The sequence below is a fragment of the Tyto alba genome, unplaced genomic scaffold, assembly GCF_018691265.1.
Source record: "Tyto alba isolate M040663 unplaced genomic scaffold, T.alba_DEE_v4.0 Super-Scaffold_1000006, whole genome shotgun sequence".
In the NCBI taxonomy this organism is placed as follows: Eukaryota; Metazoa; Chordata; class Aves; order Strigiformes; family Tytonidae; genus Tyto; species Tyto alba.
In genome coordinates, this window is record NW_024881272.1 from 8846151 (window position 1) to 8861838 (window position 15688).

Here is a 15688-nt window from a genome sequence, read left to right on the forward strand (position 1 = left end):
AGATCACCCATACACACAGTGTATTTGTCAGCATGAAAAAAATGTGTCAGTAGAATAATTTTATCTGCTAAACTTCTTTGCCAAGGGCAGCCACATCCTGGACTGCTTCCCATAATCTTAAAACAGCAGAACAGCACAGCCTTAGAGTCCTCTATGGAACATGACAAACATCCCACCACTTACATACACAGTCAGCAAGACTTAAGACAAATCAATAAACAAAATTACAGGCGAACCAGTGCTAGCACAACACACATCCACTAACACAGAAGAAAACATCAAACTAACTACACCACCAACCATCCAGATGTTTTTTTTGTGGGATGCTAAGGGCCCAAACACTGCACTGCAGCCCTCCAGAGGCTGTGCAGGACTGCTTGTGCTTCAGCCTCACACCCCTCTCCCCAGACAACCCAAGCGCTTTCCTGCCTTCTGTGATTTGACAGAAATAGGCAGCTAAAGAGAAAACCTATATACCTGTTATTTTGTTTTACTTCTAGCCTTCAAAGAATCCTATTGCTTCCAATTTAGAAACTGAGAAGCACCTTACAATAAGGTCAGCTAAGGGAATTTCAAAGTCTGCTACAGAATTCAGGGGGTGAATTTCCCATTATTTTGCTTTTTTGGATGTTATTTTCTCTTTGCAATGGTTCATTGGTTTCAAATAATAAAATATTCACTGATAATATCTTTGAATCAAAACATCCTATGACTGAATGCTGTCACACCTCCATACAGGTATGCAAGTAAAATTTCTTCCTACACAGAAGAAATGGCAACACTGTCGGAAAGTCTGAAATCATATTTATCTCCAGTTGACCACTGCATAGAAATTAGATATTCCATAGATAGCTAACTTGTGGGAAAAAAAGTAATTTTGCTGAAGTATAAGCTAGCATGGATATTACAACAAAAAATTGCTTGTTTCTGTGAAAAGTTGCAGGGACTAGAAAACATCATATGTATTGGAAGCTTCTGTTGTTAAGGTCTAGGCAGAACAGTGATCATGACTATCACGTTCATGGAGCTACCAGTGACACCTCTATAAAAGGAAGAAAATGCACATGGGAGGAGTGAAATCTTAAGTAATGGTTTATACATTCCACATTCTGGGCCTTCCAAAGGGCATTGCACAATCAACATTCACACCACCTTGATTCAGTCTAGTATTTTAATTTCAGTGCAAGCACTTATTCTGCTAAGAAAAAAAGCAGAAAGATAAGAGAAATTCCTTGCAAATTTGCAATTACATTTCTCTTCCCTGCCCAAATCCAGTACTGATGCAGACCACCTAGTTCAGGCACAATTACACTGGCATGACCAGCCAGACCATCCAAGAATTTCTTTTTGCTCTATCTACTTTATTAAACATCAAACAGGTCAAGAAATTAATCTTGTCACATTTCCATAGTTGCTGATTGGTGCAAAGATACGAACACAAAGTGATCTGTCAGTCTACTTGGACAGCAGTTCCTTGTCATCAAGCTCAACACCTTACTCATTTCTTAGGATGAGAACTTAGTAACTTTAGAGCATTGTGGTGAAAAAGACTTCATGCCCATCTTCTGTATGTTTCCAAGCCTCTCAAAACTAACAAGAGCTTCATGCATTTCAACAACTCACTAATGTGGAGGCAACTAAAATTTCTCACAGCTTTGGAAAGATTACTGGTTCTGTTAGTTCCCACACAGTGTCTCTCGAATGGTAATGTTTGCAAATACAAATGGGATGTACAAATCACTTAATATCTGGAAGATGATTTTTCTGCCTGATAGTTAAAAATCCCACTACAAACCCTAAATGCACTAAGAAATGGTCTACCTTAAAATCGTCCACATCAAAGTAAAACTATCATCTGTATTTCACTGCCTGAAACAAACAGTATTTGCAACAAGTGCCAATATTTCAAAAGTAATTTCAGCTTCAGCAAAATTTCTATTATTAAAAATACAAACACCAACATTATAAAATTTTATCACAGTCAGAAACAAGGTCTTCCTCTAGATTTATCCCATCCCATTCCTTTAGTTTGACTGGAGTTTTGAGGACAAGTGGAGTTTTTCCTGACTGGGAATCTACTGAAATATCCTCCCCTTAAGAAAAAGTGAACTGCTTCATACAAAAAGTCTCTATGTTCCAAAGCTACATTAAATAAACAGATATGTGCAAGATGTATCCCCTTTTAGTCTCCTTTATAAAGAAAACTGTGGAAAAAAGTGTCTGGGAAGTAATACAGCATTTCCTTCCTGCTCTCTGGTTCCTATGCCCCACTGATACAGTTAGAACAAAAGAGGTTTTTGATTACTACTTCAACTAATTAAGGAGAGGGAACATCATCTTCACCAGAACTAGAAGACAAGTAATACAGGGCTTACACTTTAGGAGGAAGATTGCTGCTAGACACATCTAATGGTCAGGATTGCAAAACACTGGAACAGAGAGTGGGGTTTCCTGCACTGGGTACTGGAAGCAGCTTAAACTGAGAGCTATTGAGATTAGCACAAGTATAGAAAAGCAGATGAGCTCTCAAAGTCTGCAACTTTCTTTCTAAAAGGATTCTAAACACAGCTCTTTTATCTCTTCTGGTATAAATGGAGCCTACTGCTGTATGCTGTACTGATTAGCAAAATGCCAAGCCGAGAGAAATTAAAATACCAGATCTAGCTCTTGTTGCCAAAAGAATTCCAAAAGAGGAACCATTATACAGATGGGTCTTCCCCTATGCAGGAGCTGAGTAAAGGACAGAAGTCAGGTTTCAAGCTCAAGTTTAAACACATCACTGCTTGACTGTGTTAAAGATTCAAATGAAAATCACAGGATAGCAAACTTGCTATACAAAGAGGAATACCTAGGCAACTTACCTCAATGGACCATAATTCAACATTATGAAAGCCAGTATCATCATCACACACAGGGTCATTCTCTTTGGAGATGATACTTTGAGCTTCTGGTTCTAGACAGGAAAAAACAGAGAAGACTTGCAATAAAATAGGGGCACAGACATGCAAAAGTATGTTAGAAGCTAAATACATCAATTTATGCTTGCTTTTTAGATTTATATTTGCCTAATTATGTATGAATACACACCAGGTGCCTTCCACCTGAGCAACTGTCGATATATAAAAAGTCAGATCTTCATCACAATCTCTTACCTCTAATACTACTTCATCCAGCTGCCTTTTCAGTGTGCTGTTTTCTTTCTTGAGTTTCTCGTTCTCCAATAAGGCTGCCTCCAGCCTTGCCTCCAGTCCCAACATGTATTCTTTCTTTTTCTTCCGTGACTGAAACGCTGACTCCCGGTTTTTGATAATGCGCTGCTGCCGTCTCAAGACATTGACCTAGGCAGACAATATGAAGCCTTGTTAATGATCCACAAGTTAAAAAGTGCCTCTATTTCCAGGATAATTTCTGCTCCTCTACTTTGTCAAAAGTCTGCATAAATAGCTTCCTGCACTTTACTTGAAATGAGCTGAGATGTTCAGCACAAAGGCAACTAGGAATCACGGTACACCTCCAAGAGTTATAGCTCATGCATAATAAAAAACCCCACATCTTGCACTGACTCTGTTTTCTCATGCATTCTCAACCTTCTATGTGTAGGGGACACAAAATGCATACTCAAACAATTTGACTTGATCAATCAAATCACAAAGACAGAAAACGCACACGTGCAGGTCTGTAAGGGAGCAAGAATGTCTTTCACCTTTATTATACACCATTTTATAGGCTACAATCAGTCATTCGTTTTTCTTAACTGGAAAGTCCTATGGTTTTTAAGTCTGTCCTAAATAGAAGCCATTTACACACTGATTACACTTGTTTCTGTACCTTTTCCAGCTATGATATATAATTTTTTAGATTTTGAATACTGTTGCTGACCTGAGATTGCACATTCTATGTACATCAAAGCACTTACATGGCAGCTTAAATGCAGTTTCTGGGTGCATCTATACTAGCATTTTAATTTAGATGAAGCATGTGGCTTTGATCCACATTTCCCCTTTGTCTCACTTAATATGCTTTGGTTCACATCACATGACAGTCTCCAGCAGATCACACAAACTGGAATCCTTCTGGATGAAGCTAAACCAGCAAATATACTCCAGGAGGGCACACAATTCACTCCAACCACCAGCAGGCATTCAGTCTGCAAGACCAGACCGGGACAGTTCAAAGTTACCCCTCCCCATCCTCCAAGAGTCTTGATGACTCTGATTTTTTTTCTCCAAGCAGGAACAGTCTATCATCTTTTACCACCTACTTACTTTGTGGTTTGCACTGAGTGGGATGACTGAGACTGAAAGCATCTTGCTGCTGACAAGGATAATGATGATTGATACTGCAGAGCTATACAAAACTACTTGAAATCCTAAATTTAAATACTACTCTGTTGATTTCCTTTCCTTCACAGATTAGCAACAGCAACTCTGTTTTTATTAAAACCAGAAGACTTCCATCACATTATTAAGCTACAACAGGATGTGCCTTAATGATGTTTACATTGAAAGAGAGCTGAATGCTGTATCTTACACAGAACAGAATATCCTCCAGTAGATACCAACACATGTACTGGAGTAACCTGCATCTACTAGAGCATGAAAGCTAAAGAGAAAAGATGAGAACTATTCTAGAAGTATTAGTCTAGGAAAAAATAAAAAAGCCACAGAATAGTAACACTAACGTCAGATAGTGTGCTCTCGTTAAGGTCTGGATGCTTAAAAGAACCTTAACCGTTACTTTCCGACTCTCTTCCTGCATATACCCACACACAGGCAATATGCTGCTCAAGGGCTTTGGTGTTTGCAAGAAAAATTGGTTACAGGCTGTCTGAAGAAGTCGTTCTTCTTCATGATACTGCAGTCTGGTGACAAAGACTAAGAAAACATGTTACAGTGCATTAACTGTCTCCATGGGCTGTCTCCATGTTAATCTAATTGCTTTCTGTAAAGATCATTTATTATATGTCTAGTCTGCTGCCACCAACAAAAGTCTGTGAAAGTGAAGCTGTTTGTACTTACTCCAGGTCCTCTCTTTAGCAGAGAGTGTAAAGGGAAAAAAATTTATCATATTTTCATTAACACTAAGCCTTCTCTTGAATTTTTTAAGTACTGCAATACTTAACATACGAAAACTTCTGCAGACATAAAAGCTTTGGAAAAGAAAAAAAAAAAAAAAAACAATTCTGGCTAGCCAAGGACTGCAGTGTATAGAACACACCAATTTAGGGCCAGAATCACTTCATCTGTCCAGAGATGAAATAGTAAAGAATGAGTTCATGCAGCAGCTTTGGCTTCAGTTGTATGATATTCCAAACCAGTAGTCACATTCCTTTTTTTGCATCATGAAGTCAAACAGAGAAGACAAAATTGTTTACATTCATTCTTGTTTGCAGACCTGCTCAGGATTATTCACTACTGGATAGCTTTTGACTAAGTGTCTGGAACCTCTGGCAAATCTATCTGCCTCCCTGGAGAACACAAGGAGCTAAAGCACCAGTGCAGTGCTTGTACAGCTGGAGTACATCCTAAGGTACATCTATTGCTGTTTCAGACACTACCAGCTACATTTCAGATGATATTTATCTAAACTGTCCTCCTTTACTCTGTGTTCTCCAAACGCTGTCAGGAACAGCAGCTCTCCCCAGTGTGATTCATGGTACCCAGCAATAATTGCATTTCAGTCAATGCCACACCAGTTTCACTTCCACTAATTTCTTAAGCTTGTTTAAATAAAACCCAACTATTCATGCCCTCGAGTTATTTTGTTTTAATTAGCAATCCCTAAAACAGTTTAAGGTCCTCGGTCAACTCTCTAGCACTTGCCTGGCTTTTCTTGGGGAATAAGCCCCAGCTGCACACCTGATCCTACCTAAACGTGATGCAGGAAATGGAAAGAGTTGTGTGAAACAGTGCAACAGGGCTTGAACCTGGAGGCAGTATGACAGTACAGCTAGCTTGGTGTCAAGATAAACACGCCCCTTGCTTGAGCATTTTGATAATCAGAAGAGAGAGAGGAACTAATTCATAATGTCAGACCGCCCGAGCAACACTGCTTTACACAAGTGCTGAACAAAGATTAAATGTAGCAAACACCTCTCCTAACTTCTTTTGCAGATTCCCTCTTCGTAGGTTACATTGTATTAATTTATCACTCAACATAGTAACTTCTGGTTCTCAGGCAACACAGGACAAAAAGGGAAAACACTGTTATTATAAACAAACCTTCATTAGTGATGCAACTTTTACACAACCACTAATACACACACAAAAAAGATGGATGTAAATATGGAGAAGTGAAAGGTTCATTGCAAAACTTTGCTTCAAACAGTACTATCTGGATTCAGATTGTCTTCCATCTTCAGATTCTTTACAGAGTCATGCACATTACAAATAAACACTGCTACCTCAATTTAGTCTTTCAAAGAAAACTCAGTTCTGAGCAAAATTTAACCTCCATTCCAATGCAAGCTCTATTTCTAGCACAAGGCAGTAAGAATGTCTCTCACCATCCAGAGTTTTTGGTGCACACACTGGGAAAGTTAACAAAGAGCTGAAAGTACAAACCATTTCAATTTTACATCCGTTGGCTTCTCACCTCAGCTTATGAAAGCTGCTGTCTTTGAAGATGCTTCTTAAATGCAGGAATACAAAACCCGTGCAAGATTTTCTCTGTTCTTACAAAAGATCTGGGTTTTCTTGCCTCTAACCAAACAGAACACAACTTGCCTAATGAGTTTATTTCATGTGAAAATTACCCAACGCAAAGCACTGAAAACAGGATTCTTTAACAGAAATCCACACTTAATTTGAAGTAATTTTGCATAATCTGATTTTTTCTAAATTTTCAGTATTTTTTTATCAACAGAACTGGAAGGCAGACTTAAATCCTTTCTCGCTACAGAATGGAAACATGAGAGAAAGGCCCTATAAGGACACAACTAAACTGAATTCCCTCACACACCTACCGTTTATGTCCCAATATCATTTAGTTAACAGGAAAGGCAATGTGCTTTCTTAGTTAAGAGCCACTCTCCTTCAACCGAAAGAGCAGCTTGCTTAGGCAGCGTTTCTTTTGTCCAATTTCCCGGTGGGAAGTTCTTCACCCGCCAGGACACGCACACCCTAGGGCCTCCCACGCGCGGCTGGCTCTCAGTCCTTCCCAGCCTAATCCATTGGAAGGGATGAGTGCTAAGCTAACAGTTTATCCCCCCTAAGCCAAAAATAAAGTTCTGCAGTGTTCCTTTCTATCCTGCAACATCTGCTTAGATTAGCAACCAAAACCACGTGTGACAGAGCTCAAGTGACGGCTACTGCTGTGCAGCTCTCTGCGCCGCATGTGGCAGCTATGGCAGTCGCAAGATGTTTCAACCCTGGCACCCTCAGCTGTATCCTGAAACACTTGTTCTTTTTCAAAGTGCTATTTCACAGTATGTGCCAAAGAGCAGTTGCAACTGTTCTTTCATCTTCCCATAAACACAGGTAAGATGTGCTGCACTTAGACTGATACAAAGTCTAAAAACTGCCTCCCTAAACAAGCTCCCGGTGGAAATATCCACATAACCATGGTTCAAAACAAACAGCTATTCTAATATTACCCTAGCTAAAGCGTGAGGACAATAAGAGGGTTTTGTCAATTAAACCTTATATTCCAACAATGGCACAGTGCCATGCTAGTCCTGATTACTGGGAGTCACAAATCTAATGACTGCTGACAGGTCTCTTCAGTTTGGCTCTGCATGGCAGGCAATTATCATTTAAAAATGCAGCATTCAACTGGTGTGTCTGCTGACAGACCTTTGTCAGCTTCTTGCAAATTCAAGATCAGCTTTCCATTGAAGTCTGGCTGCTGAATTACCTGTAGCAAATACGTTTTCATTTAAAAATGCAGCCCACACACAAACACAAATAGAGAGGAACATTTCACATTACGCACGAGTGGCCGTCTTTAGACACTAGGAAACGGTACAACAACATCCCCCCAAAAAAGCCAGAAGGCACACGCCTTTAAGAAAGTGTTCTGTGCTGCTAATAAGCAGGTGACTATACTGCAAAATGTGAATGGACACCAGTGTCTTCCCCACCACACTGACAGATGCGATAGGACCCCCGGCGCATGACAACTGTGCTTGGAAAACCACACTGGAGAACAACACCCTGAGAGTTTAAAAGCCACAAACAAGAAGCTTCAGTACTTTCCACAACCATGCTTTCATTTGAAAAACAAAATGCAACCAAAGCAGATCCAAACTGCTAGGAACTAAATCAAGTTAACACCCCGCTTGCTAGCTAGTTAAGATGTCAAAGCTGAAGTGATGAAAAAAAAAACCCACATCTCAAAAGCTGTTTCTGTTTACACATACTGCTTATTGTGAGCTTCTGTGGAAAAAACTATTTATTTGCGCATGTGACTTCTGAGTGCTTACCTTTTTTCTATTCATTCAGTATATGCTCAAAAGGGAGCCTGAGGAGATAGGATCATCTGAAACTCAATACCTGAAGTTTCTACAAATAATGAGTAAAATCTGGGGAGATAAAGGGGATGGAAAATGAACCAGGCCTACTGCTGACACTTCCAAAGGACTGTATTTATTATATGTATTAGAAAAATGGTTTAGCACTAATCAAAAATCAGATACATCAAATCTTCCTGCATGTAAGAGAGCTCAAAACATTGAGAGCTTGCATTTAAGAAGACAAGCAAAGGAAAGAGTATATCAGCACTGTCTTCTGCCATAATACTCGCATACCTGGTCTGCAACTCCAGGCAGGCCAGCAGATATGAAGCTGTTCCTCCCCATCCCTTGCCAAGCTGCCGAATTCCCTGTTTACTGTGAGAAATCCTATCAGACAAGCCCAAATACACCTCTGTGTTCCCAAGACTTTAAAGTGACCCGGTTGTCCCATTATACCCCACACGCAGCTAACCGAAAACTGCTTCCAAGCTTTGGTCATTAGCTATCACCACACAGTCAGAACTTACATCCAGCCCCATGGCTGGTGTGGTGCTCTGAAGCAAGGGCTGAGTCACTGGCATTTTGCCGCCTGTTGAGCCATTTCCAGCAGCTGGAGGTAGCGCATTCACCGTATGATTGTGAAGTGGCACGGTCCCTCTGGTGACGGCAATGACTGGCTGGGAGGCAGGAAGCACCCCAGAAGCCTGGAGCTGTACCACAGCAGGCTGGGGGAGCACCACGGATTGACCTAGAACACAAGAACAAACAAGAGTGCTCTGTGTATGGCGTGCAATGGATCTGTACATGACCAGTTTGTAGGGCAATACTATATAGGAGGTAGAAAGCTTTGTTTCCTCTCCTGCCCTGCACTATTTATCTCAGGACCAATTCTACAGCATTAGTATATTCCACAGGATAGGAATGAGAAGGATAAAAAAAAAAAAAAAAAAGCTCAAAAGTTTGCAGGGCTCTTAATCCATCCTGCAAACCAAAACTACACATATTAAAAGGGATCCAGTGAATCAAGTTCTCTCCCAAAAGGTCTTCAAAGTTAACAAAATCAACACTGGTTAGAAACATTACTCTTCAGTATTGCTAACTCTTGATGCACTTTGAGCAACTTTTTCAAAGAACTTAGCCAGTTTATCTCAATCCCCCTCCCTTTTGTCCATCTCTACTGCCGTATTTGGTGGAAAACTTACCACACAGAAGTGAGTTATACTATACAAATCAATTCAGAAACAGCATAAAGACGATCAATGAGAAATAAGAATGCAAGTTACACTTTCAAAACATAAGTTAATGCCTCAATTAACACTAAGACAAGACCAATTTTTTAAAAAAAAATGTCTTATGTAAGACATTTTATCCACAAGTGGAACAGAGTTTAAAGAAAAGCAAGCAGGAAAAAATGAGGTAATTTTGACATGAGTTTGAAATGGAATTAAAAACAGTCACTTCCAAGAAATTTCAGTCCAACAACTACATTTAACTCACACAGGTGCTTGAATAATATTTTGTTGTCTGAAAACACATGAACGTCTCTCTAATCCTTTGTAACTGGATGACCTCGCCAGCTTTCAGAAACAGCACGTTCCAGCTGAGCATTCCAACCAAAACGCACAACAATGTATTACAGCATTTACCCAACCTTACGGAAGGTGAAAAATGGAGTAATTTACCTAAGAGCCAAGATCTTTTATGTATAAGGTGTAGGAATAGATATCCTCTCTTGCAGAGATAATCTTGAAGACATCGTAAATTAGTATTTCCCTATTTAAGACCCTCAAATGATGAATTTGAGATTATTTCAAGATTTTTTTTTAATATACAGAGTATGTGATGCTCTAAGATCATGCTTTCTTCCTTAAACTTTTATGAAAGGAACTGTAAAAATATCAGTCCTCATGCTCCTTTGAAGATAATGGTGTATTTCAAACTGGTAGCTCCAACTTGTCATGAGCAGGGGATTTTGATTAATGAAAAAGATCCTTATGTTTTTTTTGTTATGGTAGCAGCACAATAGGATTTCTAAACACACCATCAGATAAAGTAAATACACGGCATGGAAATACTTTCCCAAAAGTATTTCCTCTATAGTGCCTCACAGAAACTACTCTCCTGACTTTTCTTCAGGGAAAAGGAGAAGCTGATCTTCACAGTACTATACTGATATCCAAAAAAATCCACATCCCCAGCATTCCTTATTCCAGATGGCATTTTATCAGCTGGAACATCAGAAGGAATAAGAATTAGGTCACACTGACTGTGCTGACCTGTATTTTAAGCAGTCTAACAATCTTAGGCATGTTGTAACAAATGTCAGCGTCTCGAGCTTTGGCTTCACTCCTGATGGTAGAGCAATTAGCAATGAAGACAAATTTTTCACTACTGCAATAATTTCTAGAAACATGCCCTGAAGTATTTGTCTCCTTTTCCTTCCACGCCTCAGTGCCTGTGCAGGCAACCACAAGAGTCTGCAGCCATCAGCTGGTGAAAATAAGCAACTGCAGCTGACAATTTCAGCAATGGATGTCCCTACTGCCTGAGACTGAAGAGTGAAATAATGCTTTGGATTCAGAAATGAAGGCTCAAGCTACTTCAGAAATGCTACAGAGCAAATGGAGGAATGAAGAATTATTAGTGGACAGGAAATCACTTACCTCTTGCTAACCAGCTTGCAGCTGTAAGCAACCTTTCTAGCCTCTGACATGGTCTCAACTTTTAGCAGATTCCACAACATCCTATTTAATGCCCCTTAGTGAGATAAAAAGCCGTAAACTCACATTCCCACCATCCTGTGGCAGAGCTTCAGGTGGGTAAAAAAAAAAAAAGCTTTTATCACTCCTCTCAAGCCTTCAAGCTTCATTCAAGCCCTCCTAACTGATTTTGCTGGATCTTCCTTTGGTTACAACAGAATAGCACTGTGATCACCTTAATCATCACTTGACACCACGAGCAGAGCAGAGCAAAGGGTCCCTAGAAATCCTTCCAAATCAGCAGTCTTATCACCACAACAACCAGCGGTCAGCATAGTCTCTTTTGCTATATGGTCTTCCATTCCACATAATGCCCAGGTGAGTGTTGTTTCTCATAGGACTACATGAGAGAGGAGTAAGGCCATCTTCTCAGCCTAAAGCCTTTTCAGCAAAGCATGTAGGACCCCTCTTTTTTCTCCTACCCCTCCTATTTCACCTGCCGAGCTTAATTTCATTCTAGTGACCATCCCAAACAGACACAGCATTTATCCCCAAGACCTGGCTCAGTCAAGACAACTCCCCTACCTTTAGGAGGTGCTGGCTGGATGTTAACAACTGGCTGATGCTTTGGCAGTGGCACGAGCGTGGGAAGAGTCTGAATAATGATGGTTTTAGCTGGGATGCCAATGTTAGCCTGAGCTTCAGGTACAGCAGGCAAAAGGGGTTTGGGTTGTATCAAAGGCCTGGACACTGTCTGGCCACATCTCTTCAGGGTTCTTGCAGAATTATTTGCTAGGAAAGGAAAATGAGTCAGAGTTGTACCAGAAGATATAAAATAAAGATTTCAAGTAGTAATAACACAGCTTTTGGTATGGCGTTTTTTTACCCGTCAATAATATTTGTCAAAAATATACCTATCTGATCACAAATTCAAATGACAGGATATACTAGTATCTGTTAGTTAAACACTCGTATGCAAGACCACAGGCATACTATCTACAGAATCAAAGTAACTCAGTATCTCATACCAGACCGGGAAGTGATGCTGACAGCAGGCTTCTTCCCTCCATCTCCCTCAGGGGATGCAGGGCTTCTGCAACTCTTGCTGTAGAGAGAGATGGGAGACATCTCAGAGCTACAGTTGAAGTCCACATCATCCTGCAGACAGAAAGTACAAGAGATTAATGCTTCAGAAACACATAAAAGTATCTCCTAGCAGTTCAGAGTACAGCTGCCTCTCATCACATCTGTGCTGCTGCTGCAGCAAACAGGAGAAAGGTTTTGTTCAGCAGTTTTATTCTGGTCAATTCTAAGTACCACTGAAAACCAAGCAAGTACTTCTCTGCAGAGCGACAGGAGGCAGAGGCCAACAACTGCTGGACTCAGAGCCTTTAGAAGGCATTTTGTTTGGCTACCAGGCTAATAAACACAACAGAGGAAACAGAACTGAACATGCTCTTTTTAGAATGGGTCACAGCAGGAGAGGAAATAAAACATCACTGAAAGGAAGTTGGTTTTGCAAGGGTTGGAAAAATAAGCTGTTTCCTCTTAAGCCATGAAGTTGGTCAGACAAGTAAATCACTAGGCTTTTTGCGTGTCACAGCTGGTTCTGAATGACTGCTGCTAGCTGTGTTACATCGAGGTTTCTGCATACAGGCACATTCTGCACTGGAGAGTTCACAGACGATGGAGAAGGAACCGAACAATTTGAAGTGGCTGGTGATAAGGGTTCTGTCTTCACACTTGTATCTGCAAGAGGCAGATAAAGAAATTTTACTGTACAAGTTTTTAGCAACAGGAGATCAGTAAAGAACATGCTGCCCTACGCCAGCTATTTAATTCCTGAAGCAAGGCACATCAGAAAACACAGTGAGATTAAAGATACTAAACAGCTTAGCTTGTAGGACAGTCCTCACCACCTGTACCCATCCTACAGAAACACAGCATGACATCTCATCACAGAGCTAAATGCTGTAGGGAATCAAACAGTTTCACATAAGTTACCACTATCCTTAAGTTGTAAAAGTTCACTCTTGTGGTGTGTGGAGGAATAGTCACACCTGCAAAATACATAAGGTTAATTACCTGCATAAGCATGGCCTGTAATATTCCAAAGGTCTGAGTCCCAAGACATCAAATCCAAATCAAAATGAAAGTTATAGAGATCATTTTCCTGAAATGACAGTTCAGAAAAAGAAACAATACAAAAAGACAATATACATTGACACCACGAGCCATTACGTTCGCATTCTGTATTAGGTTTGTGTGGCAAGGTTTTATTAACAGAGGAGCTACAAAGGTGGCTTCTGTGAGAAGCTGCGAGAAGCTTCCCCTGTGTTTGATAAAGCCAATGTCAGCAGTCTTCAAAATGGACCTGCTGCTGGCCAAGGTCAAGCCCATCAGTGACAGCGGCAGCACCTCTGTGATAACATATTTAAAAAGAGGAAAAAATAAAAACAAAACTCTGTGAGAGAAATTGCAGCCAGAGAGAGTGAGAATATGTGAGAGAAACAACTCTGCAGCCACCAAGGTCAGTGAAGAAGGAGGGGGAGAAGGTTCTCCAGGTGCTGGAGCAGAGATTCCCCTGCCGCCGTGGGGAAGACCATGGTGAGGCAGGCTGTGTCCTGAGGTCAACAGTGGAACAGATCTCCACCTGCAGCCCACTGAGGACCCCACACCCAGAGCAGGGGGATGCCTGAAGGAGGCTGTGACCCCATGGGAAGCCCACGCTGGAGCAGGGTCCTGGCAGGACCTGTGGGCCCGTGGATAGAGGAGCCCACTCTGGAGCAGGTTTGGTGGCAGGACTTGTGACCCTGTGGGGGACCCATGCTGGAGCAGTCTGCTCCTGAAGGGCTGCACCCCACGGGGGGGACCCACACTGGAGCAGTTTGCCAAGAGTTGCAGCCGATGGGAAGGACTCATGTCAGAGAATTTCATGGAAGACTGTCTCCTGTAGGAGGGACCCCATGCTGGCGCAAAGGAAGAGTGTGAGGAGTCCTCCCCCTGAGGAGGAAGGAGCGGCAGAGACAATGGGTGATGCACTGAATGCAATCCCCATTTCCCCATCCCCCTGCACTGCTGGCAGGGAGGAGTAAGAGAAATCGGGAGCAAAGCTGAGCCCAGGAAAAAGGCAGGGTTGGAGGGAAGCTGTTTCAAGATTTGTTTTTTCTTTGTTACTACCCTACTCTGATTTGACTGGCAATAAATTAAGTTACTTTTCCCAAGTTGAGTCTGTTTTGCCTGTTGTGGTGACTGGTGAATCATTCTCCCTGTCCTCATCTCTACTCACAAGCTTTTTGTTATGTTCTCTCTCCCCTGCCCAGCTGAGGAGAGGAGTGATAGAGCAGCTTTGGTGGGCACCTGGTGTCCAGCCAGGGTCAAACCACCAAACAACACAACTATCATTTCAGTTGCCTTAAGGCACGCAGAGATAAAAGCCCTTAAGGGGGCAATTCTTAACTGAAATACACAAGACAAGGCTTCTTTTAAAGCTTAGACCTGTAGGAAAGGAGCATGTCACTTTAAGACCATCACTAATTATTGTACTGTTATCAGTAATTTGTAAAGCGAAAGTTCTGTGTCCAGGCATTGAACAACCTCATATAAAGCACAAGTTTCAGCAACTTGTTGCCATCCTCCCCCTGAGCTGCACTGCAAGATTTACCTAATGCTCTTCCATCATCACATCTCACAGCACTTTATAAACAAAAGCAGCATCAGCAGCAGTTTACCAGCACAAAAAGACACAAGGACTGGTTTGTATGTATTAGGTCTCTCTATACTTGAATATACTGACATCATCTTCTAAAGCCAGGGCCACCAGTTTCTTATTCCAACAGAAAAAACAAAAAAAAAGACTAAAATCACTTCATACATATAATTTACAGTATGACATTTAATACAATGATCGAGCTTTTATTCTCCATTTTTTCTGCTGATGCATCTGTAAGTCTCAGTTCCCTACTCAAATGTGACATCCTTATGAGCACTTACATGAAAAATACAAATATCGCATACCCAACTTACACAAATATACAGCAAAAATTTTCTTGCTAAAAACTATCCTGCAGGTTTACCTTTCCTTACATTCTCAACTTGCCTCACAAAGGGAGGCTCAGAAGGTCTGCAGACTGCATGGGTATTAGTACTTACAGGCTAGGACAAAGGGAAAGCTCATCAGCGCACACTGACAGAAAGCATGATGAAAACCCACTGCTCGAGCTGTGCAGCAGGAGCCTCCACACCCAGTGCTGCCCTGCTAAGGGGCAATACCTTTCCCTTGCACAGTCAAGCTGTTCCTATGTTTTCTCCAGTGCCTGGCTCTACAACACCTGTAGGAACCCTCCCAGCACTCCAGGTCTCTGCTGGGTCACGCAGGGGTTGTGCTGGAGGTGGGTAAGGACGCAGCGAGCAGAGCGAAGGCAGGGGAAGAACACAGAGCGGAGAATCCGTGAGGCAAACGCCCTGGGACGGAAAAATCAGTATGTCCAATCAGATGCTGAAAAACATTGGGGATTAATGCATAAAGGCTGCAAGC

The 15688-nt window shown here is 41.4% G+C and overlaps 1 protein-coding gene across 4 annotated transcripts in view; it reads right to left on the minus strand.

The window, feature by feature from the left end:
- The window catches only part of ATF6 (activating transcription factor 6), an 82220-nt gene that overhangs the window by 65822 nt on the left and 710 nt on the right, over positions 1-15688 (minus strand). For 3 of the 4 annotated variants that reach the window (XM_042804771.1, XM_042804767.1, XM_042804762.1), the window contains exons 3-9: positions 13237-13324; positions 12806-12900; positions 12180-12309; positions 11737-11943; positions 8980-9200; positions 3153-3338; positions 2862-2953 (exon numbers count right to left, since the gene is read on the minus strand). In XM_042804771.1, the coding sequence (XP_042660705.1) occupies positions 2862-2953; positions 3153-3338; positions 8980-9200; positions 11737-11943; positions 12180-12309; positions 12806-12900; positions 13237-13324 (1019 nt within the window). Of the gene's footprint in view, positions 1-2861; positions 2954-3152; positions 3339-8979; positions 9201-11736; positions 11944-12179; positions 12310-12805; positions 12901-13236; positions 13325-15688 lie in introns of those variants that run through there. The other variant, XM_042804775.1, reaches the window with a different exon arrangement.